General features: G+C 53.9%; 2 protein-coding genes across 2 annotated transcripts; one reads left to right on the forward strand and one right to left on the reverse strand.

Moving 5' to 3' along the window:
• Nucleotides 1-14,955: 14,955 nt before the first annotated feature.
• LOC125539043 (L-type lectin-domain containing receptor kinase SIT2-like) lies at nucleotides 14,956-17,288 on the reverse strand. The gene has a single exon (XM_048702405.1). The coding sequence runs from the start codon at nucleotides 17,157-17,159 to the stop codon at nucleotides 15,123-15,125; it is 2,037 nt and encodes a 678-aa protein (XP_048558362.1). The 5' UTR covers nucleotides 17,160-17,288; the 3' UTR covers nucleotides 14,956-15,122.
• Nucleotides 17,289-18,577: 1,289 nt separating this feature from the next.
• LOC125539044 (L-type lectin-domain containing receptor kinase SIT2) lies at nucleotides 18,578-21,072 on the forward strand. The gene has a single exon (XM_048702406.1). It carries the CDS (start codon nucleotides 18,761-18,763, stop codon nucleotides 20,792-20,794), a length of 2,034 nt encoding a protein of 677 aa, XP_048558363.1. The 5' UTR covers nucleotides 18,578-18,760; the 3' UTR covers nucleotides 20,795-21,072.
• Nucleotides 21,073-21,150: the final 78 nt, after the last annotated feature.

Here is a 21,150-nt window from a genome sequence, read left to right on the forward strand (position 1 = left end):
TGCGGCGCTTTGGTCTGTTACGACGCTGCCTACTGTTGACATCTTTGGTATCCGAGGTATCCGGATTCCTCGATGTGCTGTTGCTGCGAGCTAGTCAGCTCTCCTCGCCCGCACAAAAGCGGGTCATGAGTGTTGTGAGGGCTGCCATAGATTTCGGCTTCTCCTGGCCGAGGTGGCGAGCGAGCCACTCGTCGCGGATGTTATGCTTGAATGCCGCTAGGGCCTCTGCGTTCGGACAGTCTACAATTTGATTTTTCTTAGTCAGGAACCGTGTCCAGAATTGTCTGGCCGATTCCCCTGGCTGCTGGGTTATGTGGCTCAAGTCATCGGCATCTGGTGGCCGGACATAAGTGCCATGGAAGTTGTCAAGAAATGTGTCTTCCAGATCCTCCCAACTGCCGACGGAATCTGCTGGCAAGCTGTTCAGCCAATGCCGAGCTGGTCCTGTACAGCGGGATCTGTTGTGCCATCGTATGATTCGATATTTACGGGTTTGAAACCCTCCGGGAATTCATGATTCATAACTTCATCAGTGAAGCATAGGGGGTGTGCGGCGCCTCTGTGCCGGGCTATATCCCGACGCAGTTCGTATGAGTCTTGTCTGTTGTATTCGGCCCGGCCAGATTTACTCTTGGTGTATCCGACGCGACGATCATCGTCTCGTGTTGGCGTGCGTGCCCGTGTTCCATATATTGACCTTGCGATTTTTGCCTTACTGTCCAATATGTCTCGCAGGTCCTCTATGTTACCCCGGGCCTTAGTATTTTTGATTGAGTGGCGATGGGGTGCGGGCTGAACTTCAGGCTGAAACGCCTCTCTGACTCGGCCGCGTAGTGGCCGGTCAGCCGCATCGTACACTGGTGAATGAGGTTTCAATTCTTCCTCCTCGAGGTGAGGTAGCAACCTACGTTTTGGGTAACTCTTGGACGGGCGCTCGAGTTCATGCTCCCCGACCGCAAGGACTTCGGTCCACCTGTCTGCTAGCAAGTCTTGATCAGCTTGAAGCTGTTGCTGCTTTTTCTTCAGGCTATGTGTCGTGGCCATAAGCCGGCGCTTGAAGCGCTCTTGCTCGACGGGGTCCTCAGGCACGATAAATTCGTCGTCGCCGAGGCTCGCCTTGTCTTCGGAGAGAGGCATGTAATTGTCCTCCTCCGGTTCTCCATCTGCTGCCTGCTCTGGAGGGCTAGGTTGTTCGTCCTCTGGCTCTACATCGTGCTGGAGGGGATTGTTGTTGTCTTCGGCACTATCCGGAGTGTTATTATCTCCTGTGCCAGCATCACTGCTCTTGTTGTGGCGGGACTTAGAGCGGCGCCGCTGACGTCGGTGCTTGGGTTGTTTCATGGAGGGGTCATCCTCCGCCATCTCGTCGCCATTGCCTTCTTTGGAGGTGTCCACCATGTATATATCATATGATGAGGTGGCAGTCCAGCGCCCTGAGGGCGGTGGTTCCTGTTCGTCTCCGGCTTCGTCGTCCATACCGTCGAAGTCTTCGGAGTCGAAGTCAAGCATGCCGATTAAGTCGTCGATAGTGGCTACTAAGTGGGTGGTGGGTGGGCAGTGAATTTCTTCGTCGTCTGCATCCCATTCTAGCCGGGCATAGTTCGGCCAAGGTTCTCCTGACAGGGAGAGAGACCTTAATGAATTTAGCACGTCGCCGAAGGGTGAGTGCTGAAAGATATCCGCGGAGGTGAACTCCATGATCGGGGCCCAGTCAGATTCGACGGGCACGGATGTGAGCGGCTCGGAGTCCGTGGCCGGAGATGAACCCAGTGGTTCGGTGATATGGCTCTCGTAAGGGGTGAAGTCAGTATCTGGCTCTATCGCCACTGAGAGGGCAGCCTCCATGGCGGGGTCTATCCCTCCGCTCTCGGACGGCGCGATTTGCTCCGGATTAACGGCCGGAGTAGTTACGGATGCGATCTCCCGAACACTGTCCGACGGCAGAGTTACGTCATGCTCGTCATGACTGTGCGGCGTATTTGACATGGGCTCGAATCCGTCGAAGATCAAGTCTCCGCGGATGTCGGCGGTGTAGTTTAAGTTTCCGAACCTGACCTGATGGCTAGGGGTGTAGCTCTCGATCTTCTCTAGATGGCCAAGCGAATTGGCCCGCAGTGCGAAGCCGCCGAATACAAAGATCTGTCCGGGGAGGAAAGCCTCACCCTGGACCGCATCGCTAGCGATGATCGAAGGAGCCATCAAGCCTTATGGTGACGACACAGTGGAACTCTCAATGAAAGCACCAATGTCGGTGTCAAAACCCGCGGATCTCGGGTAGGGGGTCCCGAACTGTGCGTCTAAGGCGGATGGTAACAGGAGGCAGGGGACACGATGTTTACCCAGGTTCGGGCCCTCTTGATAGAGGTAATACCCTACGTCCTGCTTGATTGTTCTTGATGATATGAGTATTACAAGAGTTGATCTACCACGAGATCAAAGAGGCTAAACCCTAGAAGCTAGCCTATGGTATGATTGTATGTTGTCCTACGGACTAAACCCTCTGGTTTATATAGACACCGGAGGGGGCTAGGGTTACACAAGGTCGGTTACAAAGGAGGAGATATACATATCCGTATTGCCTAGCTTGCCTTCCACGCCAAGTAGAGTCCCATCCGGACACGGGACGAAGTCTTCAATCTCGTATCTTCATAGTCCAACAGTCCGGCCAAAGGATATAGTCCGGCTGTCTGGAGACCCCCTAATCCAGGACTCCCTCATCCTCGATCTTGGCTATAAAGTGGGTGGCGGTTAGGATGTAAAATTATCCATCGTCAGCCCCTAGTTCAAGCCGAATATAGTTCGGCTATGGGTCCTCTGCCAAGGACAGGTTTTTTAATGAGTTCAGCACATCGCCCAGAGGCGAGTGCTGGAAGATGTCTGCGGCGCTGAATTTGAAGATCGATAAACGATCAAACTCGGCGTCCGCGGGCTCGCGCGGTTCGGAACCTGCGGCCGGAGACAAGTCCGGCGTTCCGGTGGCATAGTCATCGTGTGAGACCAGGTCCATGTGCGGCTCCAACGCCGTGGAATCTGCAGCCTCCGAGGTGGGGTTAATCCTTCCGTGTTTGGATGGCACGGCCTTCTCTAGTTCTAGGGCCAGAGAGGTTACAGGAGCGATCTCCTGGATGCGGCCCGATGATAGATTTAGGTCATGATCATCGGGGTGACCGGGAGCGGCCGCCGCGGTATCGAATCCGGCGAAGATCAAGTCTCCATGGATGTCCGCGACGTAGTTCAAGCTCCCGAATCTGACCTGATGGCCAGGGGCGTAGCTTTCGATCTACTCCAGATGACCAGACGAGTTGGCCCGCAGTACGAAGCCGCCGAACATGAAGATCTGTCCGGGGAGGAAAGTTTCTCCGCAGACAGCGTCATTATTGACGATTGAAGGGGCCATCAAACCTTTCAGCGACAGCACGGAGGAACTCTCAATGAAAGCACCAATGTCGGTGTCAAAACCAGCGGATCTCAGGTAGGGTGTCCCGAACTGTGCGTCTAAGGTTGATGGTAACAGGAGACAGGGGACACGATGTTTACCCAGGTTCGGGCCCTCTCTATGGAGGTAATACCCTACTTCCTGCTTGATTGATCTTAATGAGTATGAATATTACACGAGTTGATCTACCACGAGATCGTAATGGCTAAACCCTAGAAGTCTAGCCTGTATGACTACGGTATTGAGTATATCCTTTCCGGACTACACCCTCCGGTTTAAATAGACACCGGGGGATCTAGGGTTACGTAGAGTCGGTTACATAAGATGGAATCTTCATAGTTCTTCACCAAGCTTGCCTTCCACGCCAAGGAGAGTCCAATCCGGACACGGGTACATTCTTCGGTCTTCATATCTTCACAGCCCATCAATCTGGCCCATAGATAACAGGCTGGACGCCCGAGGACCCCTTAGTCCAGGACTCCCTCACCGGGCGTAGCCACACTCGGTTCAACTAAAATTGGAGAAACTGACACTGGCCAGCCACATGTGTGCAAAGCACGCCGGTAGAACCAGTCTCGCGTAAGCGTAAGCGTAATGTCGGCCCGGGCCACTTCATCCAACAATACCGCCGAACCAAAGTATGACATGTTGGTAAGCAGTATGACTTGTATCGCCCACAACTCACTTGTGTTCTACTCGTGCATATAACATCTACGCACAAACCTGGCTCGGATGCCACTGTTGGGGAACGTAGTAAATTTTAAAAATTTCCTATGCACACGCAAGATCATGGTGATGCATAGAAACAAGAGGGAAGAGTATCATCCACGTACCCTCGTAGACCATAAACGGAAGTGTTATGAGAACGCGGTTGATGTAGTCGAACGTCTTCACGATCCGACCGATCCAAGTACCGAACGCACGGCACCTCTGAGTTCAGCGCACGTTCAACTCGATGACGTCCCATGAACTCCGATCCAGCAGAGCTTCACAGGAGATTTCCGTCAGCACGACGGCGTGATGACGGTGATGATGTTGCTACCGATGCAGGGCTTTGCCTAAGCACCGCTACGATATGATCGAGGTGGGTTATGGTGGATGGGGGCACCGCACACGTTTAAGGGATCAATGATCAACTTGTGTGTCTATGGGGTGCCCCTGGCCACGTATATAAAGGAATGGAGGAGGGGGAGGGCCGGCCCTTCTATGGCGCGCCCTGGGAGTAGGATCCACCCCCTTCCATGTAGTAGGAGTAGGAGAGAAGGAAAGAGAAAAGAGAAAAGAGAAGAGAAGGAAGGAGGGGGTGCCGCCCCTCCCCCTAGTCAAATTCAGACTAAGCCTTGGGGGGCGTGCAGCCTCCTCTCTCTCTTTCCCCTAAAGCCCAATAAGGCCCATATACTCCCCGGCGAATTCCCGTAACTCTCCGGTACTCCGAAAAATACCCGAATCACTCGGAACCTTTCCGATGTCCGAATATAGTCATCCAATATATCCATCTTTACGTATCGACCATTTTGAGACTCCTCGTCATGTCCCCGATCTCATTCGGGACTCCGAACTACCTTCGGTACATCAAAACACATAAACTCATAATACCGATCATCACCGAACATTAAGCGTGCGAACCCTACGGGTTCGAGAACTATGTAGACATGACCGAGATTCATCTCCGGTCAATAACCAATAGCAGAACCTGGATGCTCATATTGGTTCCTACATATTCTACGAAGATCTTTATCGGTCAAACCGCATAACAACATACGTTGCTCCCTTTGTCATCGGTATGTTACTTGCCCGAGATTCGATCGTCGGTATCTCAATACCTAGTTCAATCTTGTTACCGGCAAGTCTCTTTACTCGTTCTGTAATGCATCATCCCGCAATTAACTCATTAGTTACATTGCTTGCAAGGCTTATAGTGATGTGCATTACCGAGAGGGCCCAGAGATACCTCTCCGACAATCGGAGTGACAAATCCTAATCTTGATCTATGCCAACTCAACAAGTACCATCGGAGAGACCTGTAGAGCACCTTTATAATCACCCAGTTACATTGTGACGTTTGGTAGCACACAAAGTGTTCCTCCGGTAATCGGGAGTTGCATAATCTCATAGTCATAGGAACATGTATAAGTCATGAAGAAAGCAATAGCAGTAAACTAAAACGATCAAGTGCTAAGCTAATGGAATGGGTTAAGTCAATCACATCATTCTCTAATTATGTGATCCCGTTAATCAAATGACAACTCATGTCTATGGTTAGGAAACATAACCATCATTGATTCAACGAGCTAGTTAAGTAGAGGCAAACTAGTGACACTCTGTTTGTCTATGTATTCACACATGTATTAAGTTTCCGGTTAATACAATTATAGCATGAATAATAAACATTTATCATGATATAAGGAAATAAATAATAACTTTATTATTGCCTCTAGGGCATATTTCCTTCATCAGCCTCCTCCTCGGACGGCTCGTCGTCGTTGTCTTCAATAAGAGGGGCCCTGGTGCCAGCGCTGCTGGCCTCCCCAGCGGACTCCACCCACTGGGCGAGCTCCCTCTCCTTTTTGGCCGCCGCGGCTTTGTCCTCCATGCCGCCGGTGCTGCCGGCCTCCTTCGCAAGCTCCGCCTCCGCCGCCCTGGCCGCGATGTAGTCCGGCTCCACCTGGGTGGTGTCCTGGATGAACCGCGGCTCGTCGCGGACGTACTTCTCCTACAGGGTGTCAAAGAACTCCTGCACTTGATCCTCCGGAGGCTTGGCCCAATTTGGGACGAGGCCGTGCGCGTTGAACTCCGGCATCATGGCGATGATGTCGTTTCGGCGCGAGTTATTGCTCAGCGGGACCACCCCCGCCGGCAACCCAAACAAGGGCCCCTTGGTGACCTTGCCGGCCTTCGCGGCCTTGCCGGACCTCTCGGCCTTGCCGTCGCGGTTCACATCAAGATGGAAGAGCCGCTGGCAGAAGTGGGCGTGCCCCATGTAGGATCGAAAGTATGTCTAGAGGGGGGTGATTAGACTACTTGACCAAATAAAAACTTAACCTTTTCCCAATTTTAGTTCCTGGCAGATTTTAGCTATTTTAGGACAAGTCAAGCAATCATCACACAATTCAAGCAAGCATGCAAAGAGTATATTGGCAGCGGAAAGTAAAGCATGCAACTTGCAAGAATGTAAAGGGAAGGGTTTGGAGAATTCAAACGCAATTGGAGACACGGATGCTTTTCCCGTGGTTCGGATAGGTGGTGCTATCCTACATCCACGTTGATGGAGACTTCAACCCACAAAGGGTAACGGTTGCGAGAGTCCACACAGGGCTCCACCCACAAAGGGTAACGGTTGCGTGAGTCCACACAGGGCTCCACCCACGAAGGGTCCACGAAGAAACAACCACCCACAAAGGGTAACGGTTGCGCGAGTCCACACAGGGCTCCACCCACGAAGGGTCCACGAAGAAGCAACCACCCACAAAGGGTCCACGAAGAAGCAACCTTGTCTATCCCACCATGGCCATCGCCCACACAGGACTTGCCTCACTAGCGGTAGATCTTCATGAAGTAGGCGATCTCCTTGCCCCTACAAACTCCTTGGTTCAACTCCACAATCTTGTCGGAGGCTCCCAAGTGACACCTAGCCAATCTAGGAGACACCACTCTCCAAGAAGTAACAAATGGTGTGTAGGTAATGAACTCCTTGCTCTTGTGCTTCAAATGATAGTCTCCCCAACACTCAACTCTCTCTCATAGGATTTGGATTTTGTGGAAAGAAGATTTGAGTGGAAAGCAACTTGGAGAGGCTAGAGATCAAGATTCATATGGTAGGAATGGAATATATTGGTCTCAACACATGAGTAGGTGGTTCTCTCTTAGAACATATGAGTTGGAATGGTGTATGTGTTCTGATGGCTCTCTCTTCGAATGAAGAGGAGGTGGAGGGGTATATATAGCCTCCACACAAAATCCAACCGTTACACACAGTTTTCCAATCTCGGTGGGACCGAATCAACAAACTCGGTCGGACCGAAAATGTAAACCTAGTGACGTTAGAGATTTTCGGTGGGACTGACATGCAACTTGGTAGGACTGATATGGTTAGGGTTTGGGCATAACGTAATCTCGCTGAGACCGATTACACAAACTCGGTGAGACCGAATTTGGTAATTAGCTAACCAGAGAGTTGGTCAGGCAAACTCGGTGGGACCAATTTGCTCTTTCGGTGAGACCGAAAAGTTACAAAGGGGAAACACTGAATTTACATTGCAATCTCAGTGGGACCGATTCGCTCTTTCGGTGAGACCGAAAAGTTACGAAAGGGAAACAGAGAGTTTGCAATCCCATCTCGGTGAGACCGAGATCCCTATCGGTAGAACCGAATTGCTAGGGTTTGGCAGTGGCTTATGACAAGTGAAACTCGGTGGCGCCGGATAGGAAGAATCGGTAGGACCGAGTTTGGCTTAGGGTTTAGGTCATATGTGGATATGGGAAAGTAGTTGAGGGTTTTGGAGCATATCACTAAGCACATGAAGCAAGAGGCTCATTAAGCAACACCTCATCCCTCCTTGATAGTATTGGCTTTTCCTAAAGACTCGATGTGATCTTGGATCACTAAAATATAAAATGAAGAGTCTTGAGCTTTTGAGCTTGAGCCAATCCTTTGTCCTTAGCATTTTGAGGGTTCCACTTTCACATCCATGCCATGCCAATCATTGAGCTTTCCTGAAATAATCATCTTGGAATAGCATTAGCTCAATGAGCTATATGTTGTTATGAATTACCAAAACCACCTAGGGATAGTTGCACTTTCACCCCATCACCGTGAGGTTGTGGTCGAGGCCGGGGCGAAGCCTCATGATATCGGCCGCATTCGTGAAAAGCCAGGCCAGCCTCCCCTTGTTATGCAGCGGAGTGATTCGGCGGCGGATGAAATCCGCCCCGATCATCTCAAGGGTGAGCCCGGCCTCGGTAAGGCGAAGAATCCTGGTGGTGGCGACCGTGAGCTTCGCGTCGTTGGCATCGACATTGCTCCAGTCGTTTCTGTGAACCGGCGGCGCTTGGCGAAGCCGGCAGAATTCTTGTGGATCCTCCTCTTCAATCTAGCACCACCGGCCCCGCCACTCCTCCCACCTCTCCTTCTGAGCGCCCTCCGGGTATGTACCCTTGGACCTCAGGATCCAGGCGACACAACCGGGGATGGCGCCTCCCTTCTGGATCCGAGGGAAGAAGTAGTGGCGGAAGAGCGCCGTGTTGGGATGCACTCCAGCGAAGCCCTCACAGAGATGGGCGAAAAGAGCCATGCACGCCATGGCATTTGGGGTGAAATCTAGGAGGTGGAAGCCGAAGGTATGCATGATGTCATTGAAGAAATCGGAGAAGGGGGCAGAGGCCGCAGAGAAAGTAATCGACGAAGAACGGATACCGATTCGGGGCGGCTTTGCCGCAGTTGGCGGGGATGACACATGTGGCAGGATGCCCCGTCGTTTCTCCCCCGTCTTGACCCCCCACAGCGGTCTGAAGTTGTCCCGGAGGTGGGCCGTGTCGACCGTCGAGGGGAAGTAGGCGAGCTGCATCCGCCGCGCCGCCAACTCATTCTCCGGCGGCTCCGCCCCTCCGGCGTCCTTGGTCGCTCCCTTGCCCTTGGTAGTCTTGGGTGCCATGGCGGCTGCGAAAGGTGGAAGGGAAAGGGTAGCGAAAACGCGGCGACGGCGAGCGAGAGCAGGGGCTTGAGGAGGAAGAAGGAAGGGACAGTGGTCCCTAGATTGGAGAAGACACAGGGGTAAATGAGCAGCGCGCCCGCGGTCGTTCCTTTTTACGGGGAAGGCGCGGGCCGCCTCTTTACCACGATGTGACGCATGCGTGCGGAAACCGCCCCACGCATGACCCCCACGTTACGCACGACCCTCCACGTCGTGTGTTCAACGCAGGTCGTGGGGAAGCATAGCGGACGAGAAGGTACTGCGGTAAAATCCGCCCCACCTGCCCGCGCACTATTCTGGGCCTAGCCCAACAACGCGGCTCGCTTATGTGTGGCCCAGGCCCGGGGGCCCCTGTCGGTGTACAAAAGTAGGGGCTCTTCTTTTGACCCCTTTACTTGTGCACGGGCAGTCAGAACCGCGCGCCACGGCCACACTTAGTAGGGCAGAGGAGGGAAGTCGGAGAGAAGCCGAAACACGAGGCAACCAAGGCAAAGCCAAGACCAGAAGCGCAGGAGAGCAAGAGGGCGAGGTGGACTCCCTCGGCAAGATCCTTGCCGAGGCAGCCTCCGCAACCCCAGCAAGAGCTTTGCCGGGGCAACTTGCCCGATGCCGGCGGAGTGAGCCACCCTTGAGCCCACAGGCTCCAACCCAACCAATTACATTGGAACCAAGGCTCGGGAGGCGCCTCTGTGGTGGCATGCAAATCTTTGTCAATATCATAAACATGTGAGATCAGATGATGACCAGAGGCCGGCGACCCTCGGCGGGGTCCTAGCCGAGGAAATCCACAAGACCCCCGGCAAGACCCTTGCCAGGGACGACTGCAACGCCACGGCAAGACCCTTGCCGAGGGCATCGGCAGGGCCACTGCCAGGCCTGCGCCAGCCAAGACTCCACCACCGTCCCCAAGCAGCTGCTAGCTCAACCAGCTGGGCAGGCACCTGCGTGGCGACGGGCGGCCTCTACACCGACTCAGCAAGCACCTGCGTGGCGGCATGCGACCCTTCATGAAGGCTCCACCATCGTGCCAGCCCAGCAGCCAGCCAACGTGGCGCTACGACGCCTCGTCAGCTCGGACGCGTGTCGAAGCCAGGCGTGGCGGCGATAGGTGGGACGTGCTTCCTTACCACCCCCGATAAAGTGAGAGGGGCACGTCGGCAACGCATTAAATGCGTTTGTCCGACGGGGCCAGAGGATAGACTCATCCACTATAGACCTTTCCACCTTCTGTGTGCCACTGTGGCAATCCCTTTTCGCCTATAAAAGGAGGCCCGAGGCGTCCAGGAGAGGGATTTGGCTCTTTTGGGAAAGTTGCACCCCGTAGCTAGCTCAAGAACACAAGAACACTCAAATACATCCACCAAAGCAGGACTAGGGTATTACGCATCTTCGCGGCCCAAAGCTGGGTAAACGATCCGTGTGCTTTCTGTCAGACCCGCTCTTTGCACAACCTCGCGCTCGCCAACCGTAAAAGGGATCCCAGTGACCCCATAGGTGTCGTTTCCACCGACATAAGGAAATAAATAATAACTTTATTATTGCCTCTAGGGCATATTTCCTTCACTTTCCCCCTCTGGGAGACAGAATTGTGGTGGGGGAGGAGGAGTCCTTCCCGTCTTCACTAGTGCAGTGACCTGCTATACAAACAGTTTTTAATCCCTTTCCGCGACGGCATTTTAAACCGTCGCCTTGCTTGTGTGTGCGATAGGGGGGTCCTTCCCACATGACCCAGAAACCATCGGCGATAGGTCCTCCGGTCACACACGCGGGGCAAAAAGAGCTCATGTGCGATCGGGCGAGCCATCGCATACAATTATACATGCCCAATCATTTCCATTTGTATGTACATCCCACACACTGAATCCCATACAAACATTTCCGTTCATATGTACATCGCACATAGTGAATCTTAGACAAGCGTTTTCGTTTGTACATACATCACACACGATTTCCTCCATTACATCATCTGTGATAGCATTGACATTGCAGACCATATTAATAATTTTATCGTTTGTGTTATTAAATGCATCACGCACGGTCCCTAGAACAAACTGTGTGGCATAAGTTGTCAATCACACACACTTTTTATATGGAAAACGTTTGTGCAAGGTGGCCTAACGCAAATAGTTGTCTAGACAAAGTCGTGTGTGATTGTTCATTGATCCAACATGTTTACTTCCTAGAAATTGTGTGGGTTGTCTGAAGTCATCGCCTGCGGTGTTGTCTCAATAACCGTTTCTAATAGAAAACCCCAATTAGCACGCTAATTGTACAATTATTTTTAATCCATTTAGTAATCAAATTTTGATCACTTGCTCTTCTAGATGATCCATTATGATCTCTTTAGAAGCACAATGAATTCTTCACTTGACTTACTTGCTTCATTATTAGATCAACTCAACTTATGAGCTCATCATAATCTCATATTCAAGCCTTATCTAGAATTCTTCCCTTTAATCATTCTCTCAAGATCTTGATCCATAGCGGATCAACTCATAAGTCCAAGCATGACAAACTTTGAGTTCATTCAATGAACTTCAACTTGATCACACCTTAGACATCACATAGACTTCATATTGATTATACTTGATTCAATCATAGAACTTAATCTTGAGGTCCTAAAGTCCATTCTTTTGCTTCTTATTGGTCATAATATATTCATCACTAGAGCTCAATGATTTTGATGCATATCTTTATGTTGATGGAATTCATTCCAAATCCATCCAATTTCTTCATGCATTGCCTATCAAACTTTTCTTCAAATACATCTCAATGGAAAACATTAGTCCATGTGGATTATAACTAATTACCAAAACCACACATGGGGAACTCCATGAAATTTCAGCCAGACTCCTTGTCTTTGGCGATTGAGTCCGAGTCAGCGCTCCTGATTTTCTCGCCGCCTCGGTTTCCCTTGTTACCACCAAATCTCTTATTGGCCTGCGTGATGCCCACCAGAAGAAGTTGTTGTAGGTTGGCGGTCAGCGTGTCTTGAGGCTAAGCTGTCGAAGATGATAGAGATTCAGAGACTCTCTGGCAGGCCTAAGCAGAGCAAGTTGTCTTGAGGCTGAGGTGTCGAAGATGATAGAGATTCGGAGACTCTCTGGCAGGCCTAAGCAGAGCAAGTTCAGATCGAGCAAATCGGTAAAAGAGGATATTCCGGTTTCCTAAAATTAGTGATATGGGCCGACCCATTCTCGTTTTCCTCCCCTCTATTTGTGGGAAGGTTCTATTTTTTCTTTTGGTTTTTTCTACTTGTTCTTCTAATTCTTTCCTTTTTATTTTTAGTTGTTTTATTTCAAAATTTCTTGAATATTTTTTAAAATTCCAAACTTTTTTGTAATGTGAGAACATTTTTCAAATTTCTAAATAATAATAATTTTTTTATCAATTTTTAAAATTCATAAACATTTTTTACTTTTGGGAACATTTTCAAATTAATGTATATTTTTCAAATCCAAGAACGTTTTTAAAAATCATGAAAATTCTCTAAATCCAAACCATTTTCACATTCAGAACATTATTCTGAAATCCAAGTTCGTTTTTCAATTGGTGAATATTTTTTGAAATTCAAACAAAAAATTCATGAATATTTATTAATGCGCAGACATTTTTTTCAAAATTTGGAACATTTCTAAAAAATTAAAACATTCGTAAATCCCTGAATATTATTTAAAATTATCAAGTTCATGAAATTTACTGAAATCCAAAATATTTTATGAAATCCTAGAAGCGTGTTACCTTGCCTCCCTGTTAGAACAAAAGGTAGTGTGATGGCGTCTACTCCAGCGACGGCTGGTTCGATTAGGCAATCCACAGTAGAGTTTCTTAAAAAGCAGCCCTAAAAAAAGTGGAGTTTCTTACAAAAGAAAAAGGCAATCCTCAGTGGCTAAGTGGGATGAGATTAAGAAAATCTTGGTCCACTGAAGGATAACTACCACCAGCGGCCCAATGAAAGTTTCCTTATTCAAAAATGGTACACTGTACGTAGTAGAGATGGAGACAGTGGCCTGTCTATCTTGTTGTGTCCTTGTTTAATACGAGTACAATCGTCTTCCATGTGCTCGGCTCAGTTGCAGCGGGACTGACCGCTTAACATTCCTCTTTTATGCGAGACAGGGTTGTTTAACGCGGCCACCCACCACATGCTCGAGGCAGGATCGGTTAACTGGCCCGTGCTCTGTCTGTGCATATTGCAAGTTGATATTGTATTCCGGTTAACCGGCTCTGTCTGTGCATATCGATTATCTCGGAGATATTGCAAGTTGCAGCGCGCTGGACCGTGCGTACCAATCGACTCACTTGCTTGTGCTAGTTATAGGGAGTGACTGTGCATGCATATAGATATGGTAGTATGAACACCAGCCCGACCACGTTACCCTTGCCCGCTGAATTTCGGCACTGCATTCAGGGTCTTGTACCTAACAGCTACTCACTGGTCAGTGGTCACAATATATATTTTGGCTGTGCATATCATGTACGAGATGGTTGTATGGCAAACAGCAGGCAGCGTGCATGACGACTGAACAGTAGATAGAGTGGAGCTTAAGAAAAGACGCCACTGGTGCTGACTGAAACAGCCGAGACTGAGAATTCGCATCACCCCATAGAATGAGATCTTCAAATCCAGCACGTCACAAATCTTTCTGAAGCCGGATCAACACGTTACACCTCTGCGATGTGCGTCGGCAGCATGGCTCTCTCATGTCCATTGTGAAAAGAACATGAACAGAACCGGCAAAGGAGCCAAACCGAAACCACGCCACGGGCGCATGCGCAACGGACTTTTAGAGCATCTTCAACAGGCGCGCCAAACTAGCGCCGTGTCGCAAAATCCTTCGTTTTAACGCGCGCGCAACCGGAATAGTTGCTCCAGCGGACGCGCGAAAACAGCACGCGCGGCATACGTAGTCCAGCGCGCAGGCCGAAACGCAATCGCGCGCCGCTTATTTGCTGCGCCCGTTCCCGCACGTTGGACTCTCACGCGCTCACTCGCACCTTCCACCTCCATCCAGCCGCGCCGCCGCCGCCGACCGCGCCACCCGGCGACCGTTCCGGCGCTTTCCCAGCCTATCCCCGTCCCGCGCGCACTTTCTCCGGCCCGTTTTGTTGTCTCCTATCATGCCATTCGACGTCCCGCAGCGCATAATGATCTTCAGAAGGGTCTCATTGAGCAGTGGTGGGCATGGAATGGACGACAAAGAGCATTATGATTTGTGCGTTCGTTATTGTATTGTTGAACTATTTGTTGTGTTCATTGCACTATTTGTTGTACTGAACGATAAACTGTTTTTTGAGTTGTAATAAACGAAATTGAACTATTTATTTTTGTTTGTTTTGATCTTTTTACTTCTGTTTTTGAATGCATATGTTGTTTGTGCGAGTCGTGCGCTGCATTTTTGCTCGCTGCTGAAGCGGCGTGCGCGCGCTGCATTTTAGCGCGGCTGCTGGAGCGGATGTTGCGCGTCGCGTCAAACCAGGCGATGGGCACGCGCTAAAGCTGTTTTTTGCGCGCGCCGCGCCTGTTGGAGATGCTTTTATACAGGAAAACAACAGGCGGCGCAGAAATCCAGTGAGCCGTGCCCGTGCGTGCGCCACCGCAAAACGAGAGCCGTCACGGTCATCCTGCGGCCGTGCATGACCCACGCTTTCGTCCTGTCGCGCACGCCGAATCCAAGCCGAGACGCCATCCGTGACGACGAGGCACCGTGCCAGCACGCGGCGGTAGCCCGAAGATAACATCCACCACCACGTGGGCGGCTCAAGATTAGTTTTCCGTTTTCAACCAGTGTTGACACCCAGGCATGGCACCGATGTTTGAGTGCAGACTAGAAAAACATCACCGTATTACTGCTCACAGTTAATTATCCACTACTAGGAAAAGTGCCACTGCTCATGTTACAGCAGATGACGTACGTACGTCACGATAGATGAGAAATCAAACCAACGACTCACGCAGCGACTACTACGACGACTTCTTGTCCTTGTTTATTCATTCACCGTCCGCCCGAGAGGCCGGAGACGGCCGAGACGTCGCCGGAGGTGGGGCTGGCGTCCGTGGTGACCGTGGACGGGAAGGACATGGCGAAGGAGTCGAACCCGTCGTTCTGCATCAGCGCCAGCGTGGTGTAGCTGAGGAACGTCGGCACCGCCTCCGGCATGGCCACCTCCCCCTCCAGGTACTGCGTCACCTGCCGCATCCCGGGCCGCGCGTCCGGCAGCGGGTGCGCGCACATCAGCCCCAGCTTGATCGCCAGCCGCGCCTCGTCGGCGTCGTACTTGCCGCACAGCCGCGGGTCCACGGTGTCCAGCCCGGCGCGCCGCCGCTCGTGCTCCTGCACCCAGTCCAGCAGCACGTTCTGGTCGTCGGGCGCGATGCACCCCAGCGGGCGCCGCCCGCAGGTCACCTCCAGCACGAACACGCCGAACGCGAACACGTCCGTCACCGGCGTCGCCTTGCCCGTGCGCACCAGCTCCGGCGCCAGGTACCCCATGGTGCCCACCACGTGCGTCGTCTGCGGGTCCACGCCGTGGTCGTACAGCCGCGCCAGCCCGAAGTCCCCCAGCCGGCCGTTCATGTCGGCGTCCAGGAGCACGTTGCTGGCCTTGATGTCGCGGTGGATCACGATCTTGTCCCAGTCCTCGTGGAGGTACAGCAGCCCCGACGCGACGCCCCGGATGATCTGGAACCTCTGGCTCCAGTCCAGGACGGGCCTGGTCTTGTCGTGCAGGTACTTGTCGAGGCTGCCGTTGGGCATGCAGTCGTACACCAGCAGGAGCTCCCCCTGCCGGCGGCAGTAGCCGAGCAGCTGCACCAGGTTCCGGTGCCGGAGGTGGCCGAGGCTGACCACCTCCGCGATGAACTCCTTCATCCCCTGCTTGGAGTCGTGCGACACCCGCTTCACCGCGATCTCCAGGTTGGACCTCGGGAGCACGCCCTTGTACACCCTGCCGAAGCCGCCGGTGCCCAGCAGCCGCCGGTTCTTGAACCCCTTGGTGGCCTTGTACAGCTCCTTGTACGCGAACCGGTGCGGCCCGAACTCCACCTCCCAGTCCTCGCGCACCTCCGCGTACCGGATGCGCGTGCGCACGAACATGAAGAAGGCGATGGCCAGCGCGAGGACGAAGGCCGCGGTGGCGATCGGGAGCACGATCTCCAGCACCTTGGACCGCGGCTTGGGGCCGAACCGCGGCAGCGAGGGGAGCTTCGAGGTGTCGAGCGGCGGCGCGGGTCCGTTGAGCGCGAAGCTCCAGCCGAGAACGTAGTGGCGCGTGAAGATGACGCCCGTGGCCGCCGAGAACCCAACGTACGCCGTGTCGGTGACGACCGCCGAGAGGTTGACGGGCGCGGAGATGAGGGGCTTCCTCGGCCTGGGCACGTCGAGGGGCGCCATGGCGACGTCGAGCCGGGTGGTGGCGCCGTCGTAGTCCACCCAGACCTGCATGGGCCGGCGGCTGATGAGGCTGAGGTTGTTGAACACGCCCGTGGCGTCGTCGTACCACCCGGCGGAGTGGTTCTGCACGGAGCGCAGGCTGTTGAGGTCGACGCCGACGTGGTTGCTGTTCATGTCCTGGAACTCCGGGTTGAGCATGGTGTCGAGCTCGACGGCGAAGACGCCGTTGTCGGGCTTGCCGTTGTCGGTGACGTTGAGGATGCCGAGGTACTGGCCGGCGTTGAAGGTGGAGAGCCTGGTGCTGGGCGCCACCACGAACGCCATGCCGTTGTCGCTGAGCACGGTGAAGTTGGAGACGATGGCGAAGACGAAGGCGACGGAGAAGGACTGCACGGCGCCGTTGCGCATGCGGAGCGGCGTCGGGTGGAACGCGTGGCCGGCCGCCTGGCTGGTGCCGTTGCTGAGCGCCAGCAGGCCGTTGGGCGCCACGGCGGCCAGGCCGTCGAGCGTGAGGTTGGCGCTCGCGAAGCCGTTGTAGGCGAACTGGTCGGTGTTCTGCGCGGCGCCACGGCCGAAGCCATCGGCGCCGAGGAGGACGAGGAGGACTGGGAGGAGGAGGAGAAAGCGGCGAGGAGCCATGGCGAGTGTCCGCCGTGCGTTGCTTGCGGCGTCCGCTGCGCCTCGTCTCTTGTGCGAGCAGCGCAGGCCTGGGGGTTTGTAGTGTAGAGTGTGATGGTGGACTGCCGCGTGTGAACGATGCGATCCGGAATTTGCTGATCGTGGGACGCATTGACCCGAGCGGCGAGTCTTCGTTCAAAATCTGCTGCTTTGGGTGCCAGTAGTAGTAATCAAGATTGTGTTGCTAACGTGGGTGCCTGGGTGGGGAGGGGGTGCTAATGCTAATCAACAGTGCCGATAAAGCTGCTTGTAATGAATAGTATCATAAATTAGTATCATATAATATATGATACTAGCGTATGATATTATTTCCTTAATGCAAAGTATCATATAATAGTATTACGAATGACTTTATTTATTGTCATGCATGACACATAGTAATATACAATTTATTATAATCCGGTATCATAATACTACTACACTTAATCTTTTTTTAAATTTAATTCTATGTCACCTCATGTAAATTGCATACTATTAACATGCATGATACTTTCATTACCATCATCCTGATGGAGAGTACAATCATAGGAGGATTTCAGAGCAAGATCACACTACATAGACAAACTATGCCAGTGCTCCAGTGGGGACCTTGCCCTGCCCAGCGTACGCGTGCATTGTACTTCGACGACTCCGGGAGTCAAAGTCAAAAAGAAGTTTATACAAAATTACATATCTTATTAGGTTAGGTGGGCAATGACATTATGACAGGAGTGAGTGGTTGAGCGTCATACCGCAACGCTGTATCCTAGCCTGATAGATACGATACGAGTAGGCATTAGGCAGCTGCTAACTGCGACGAAATTGAGTTGGCGCGCGCCCATCTTTGACTTCTCCTCGGCGCATCACATTTCTTACTACTCGTGTCAGGATCATCTAAGGTTACAGAGAATTGGACCCGGAAATCGCCAGTCTCAAAAGAACCGGCGTCGTATTAAAACCTCGAAGCAGATGGATCCAAATCCTCAACCACCGGGGAAAATGAGGTGAGTGGATCGGTCAATGGAGTGAGTGAGTGGCAAGCCCCCACAGCGCACAGCGGAGCACACGAGACGAGCCAAGGAAGGTTCCTACTCACGGACTGTGCCCTGTGGGCGCCGGGGCGGCGCGGGCACGGCGTGAGTGGGCTGCACCTGCATGCAGCCTCTAGTAGTAATTGCTGCGCGACTTGCGTGCTCGCGCCGCGTCCCACCGGTCGCGTCCATTCGGAAAACCGCGCCGGAATCGTTGACCCATCAGGACGAACGGGCAGCGGACAGTGACAAAGCCAAGACTCCGGGCAGACGCGTCTACACATGTGCAGTCGCTGTGCCATCGCCCACAATTAGGTGGGCGCGACCAAACATTAGATTTTGCCTCGCTCCTCTCACTCTCACAGCCTCACCAGGATCTGTGCTAATCTCCACGTTTACATCTCGGTCAACTTCACACTGCTTTTAAGGTTAAGCCACCCACACAAAAGAAAAGGATATGGTATGTTAATTACTACACACCGGGAGTAGTATCAGTGGGGCTATAGAGAGGCCAGCCACGGCACTCGCAGACTGCAGAGATCCAGAGAGACCATGCCGCTCCTTCTCCTGCTCCTCCTGCTCGGCCTCGCCGGCCCCCGCCGGGCGGCGGCGGCGGACGAGCAGTTCGTCTTCGACGGCTTCACGGGCGCGAACCTCACCATGGACGGCATGGCCACGGTGACCCCCAACGGGCTGCTCCAGCTGAGCAACGCCACCAGCCAGCTCAAGGGCCACGCCTTCTTCCCGACGCCGCTGCAGTTCCACCGGGCGCCCAACAGCACGGCCATGCGGTCCTTCTCCACGGCCTTCGTCATCGGCATCATCGGCGCCTACGACACGCTCAGCAGCCACGGCATGGCCTTCGTCGTCGCCAAGAGCGCCAACTTCTCCTCCGCGCTGCCGGGCCAGTTCCTCGGCCTCGTCGGCTCCGCCAACAACGGCAACGCCACCAACCACCTCTTCGCCGTCGAGTTCGACACCATCCTCAACTCCGAGTTCAACGACATGAGCGGCAACCACGTCGGCGTCGACGTCAACGGGCTCAACTCCGTCGACGCCGACAACGCGGGATACTACGACGACGACGGCACCGGCGCCTTCAGGAACATCAGCCTGGTGGACCGCAAGCCCATGCAGGTGTGGGTGGACTTCGACGGCCGGACCATGCAGGTCAACGTCACCATGGCGCCCCTGCAGGTGGCCCGGCCCAAGCGGCCCCTGCTCTCCGCCGTCGTCAACCTCTCCTCCGTCATCGACGGCACCGCGTACGTCGGGTTCTCCTCGTCCAGCGGCATCCTCTTCTGCCGCCACTACGTGCTCGGCTGGAGCTTCAAGATGAACGGCGCCGCCCCGGCGCTCAACATCTCGTCGCTGCCGTCGATGCCGGTCACCTTCCCCAAGCCGCGGTCCAAGGTTCTGGAGATCGTGCTCCCGATCGCGTCCGCGCTGCTCGTCTTCGCGGTGGCCGCCGCCGTCTTCGTGTGCATGCGGCGGCGGCGCATGTTCGGGGAGCTCAAGGAGGACTGGGAGGCCACCTTCGGGCCGCACAGGTTCTCGTACAAGGACCTCTACCACGCCACCGACGGGTTCAGCGACGAGCGGCTGCTGGGCATCGGCGGGTTCGGTCGGGTGTACCGCGGCACGCTCCCCAAGTCCAAGTCGGCGGAGATCGCCGTGAAGAAGGTGTCGCACGGGTCGAGGCAGGGGATGCGGGAGTTCGTGGCGGAGGTGGTGACCATCGGCCGGCTCCGGCACCGCAACCTGGTGCAGCTGCTGGGCTACTGCCGGCGCAAGGGCGAGCTGCTGCTGGTGTACGACTACATGCCCAACGGCAGCCTGGACAAGCACCTGTACGACGACGGCGAGAAGAAGACGGCGGCGGCGGCGGGCCTGGGCTGGGGGCAGAGGTTCCGGATCATCAAGGGCGTCGCGTCCGGGCTGCTGTACCTCCACGAGGACTGGGAGCAGGTGGTGGTGCACCGGGACATCAAGGCCAGCAACGTGCTGCTGGACGCCGACATGAACGGCCGGCTGGGCGACTTCGGGCTGGCGCGGCTGTACGACCACGGCACGGACCCGCACACGACGCACGTGGTGGGCACCATGGGGTACCTGGCGCCGGAGCTGGGGCACACGGGGAGGGCCTCCAAGGCGTCCGACGTGTTCGCACTCGGGGCCTTCATGCTGGAGGTGGCGTGCGGGCGGAAGCCGGTGGTGCAGGACGCGCGCGACAACCACCTGGTGCTGGTGGACTGGGTGCTCGACCAGTGGCGCGCCGGGGCGGTCACCGGCGCCGTCGACCCGCGCCTGGGCGGCGACGTCGTGGAGGAGGAGGCCAGCCTGGTGCTGCGGCTGGGCCTGCTGTGCTCGCACCCGCTGCCCGGCGCGCGGCCGACCACGCGGCAGGTGGCGCAGTACCTGGACGGCGACCTCAAGCTGCCGGAGCTGTCGCCCACGTACCAGAGCTTCAACATGCTGGCGCTCATGCAGGACCAGGGCTTCGACCCCTACGTCATGTCCTACCCGATGACCTCCATCACCGCCGGCACCATGTCCCAGATGTCCGACCTCTCCGGAGGGAGATGAGCCGCGGTCGTCGGCGCGTAACTAGAACTGCTGTCTGCTAGCATCTTCAGATTTCGTTTGTGTTCAGAACCGGGTGAGTTTCTTTGTGTGGTAGTACATGGATCGATAACCTGAATGTAAAGTGTTGTGCGATCATGCTCAGCATGGTTTGATGTTCAGATGAGATATTACCGACCAAAAAAGGGAGATTTGGGTGTTTGATCTCCCACCCCAGCTTTGTAAACTAATGTAGTGCTAGGAGTTTCTGAATGTAAACCATGATGCTGATCCCCTCCAAATCTGAATATTTCGTTTATGCTAGGAGTAGTAGAGATCCTGACGGCTGACGTTCCGAATTACCCATGCCACAAGATCCA

The sequence above is a fragment of the Triticum urartu genome, chromosome 2 (genome assembly GCF_003073215.2).
Source record: "Triticum urartu cultivar G1812 chromosome 2, Tu2.1, whole genome shotgun sequence".
Lineage (NCBI taxonomy): Eukaryota > Viridiplantae > Streptophyta > Magnoliopsida > Poales > Poaceae > Triticum > Triticum urartu.

What these genes read in the sequence shown, in the direction of transcription:
- LOC125539043 (XM_048702405.1), bottom strand. Translation starts at nt 17,159, where the DNA reads ATGGCTCCTCGCCGCTTTCTCCTCCTCCTCCCAGTCCTCCTCGTCCTC.
- LOC125539044 (XM_048702406.1), top strand. Translation starts at nt 18,761, where the DNA reads ATGCCGCTCCTTCTCCTGCTCCTCCTGCTCGGCCTCGCCGGCCCCCGC.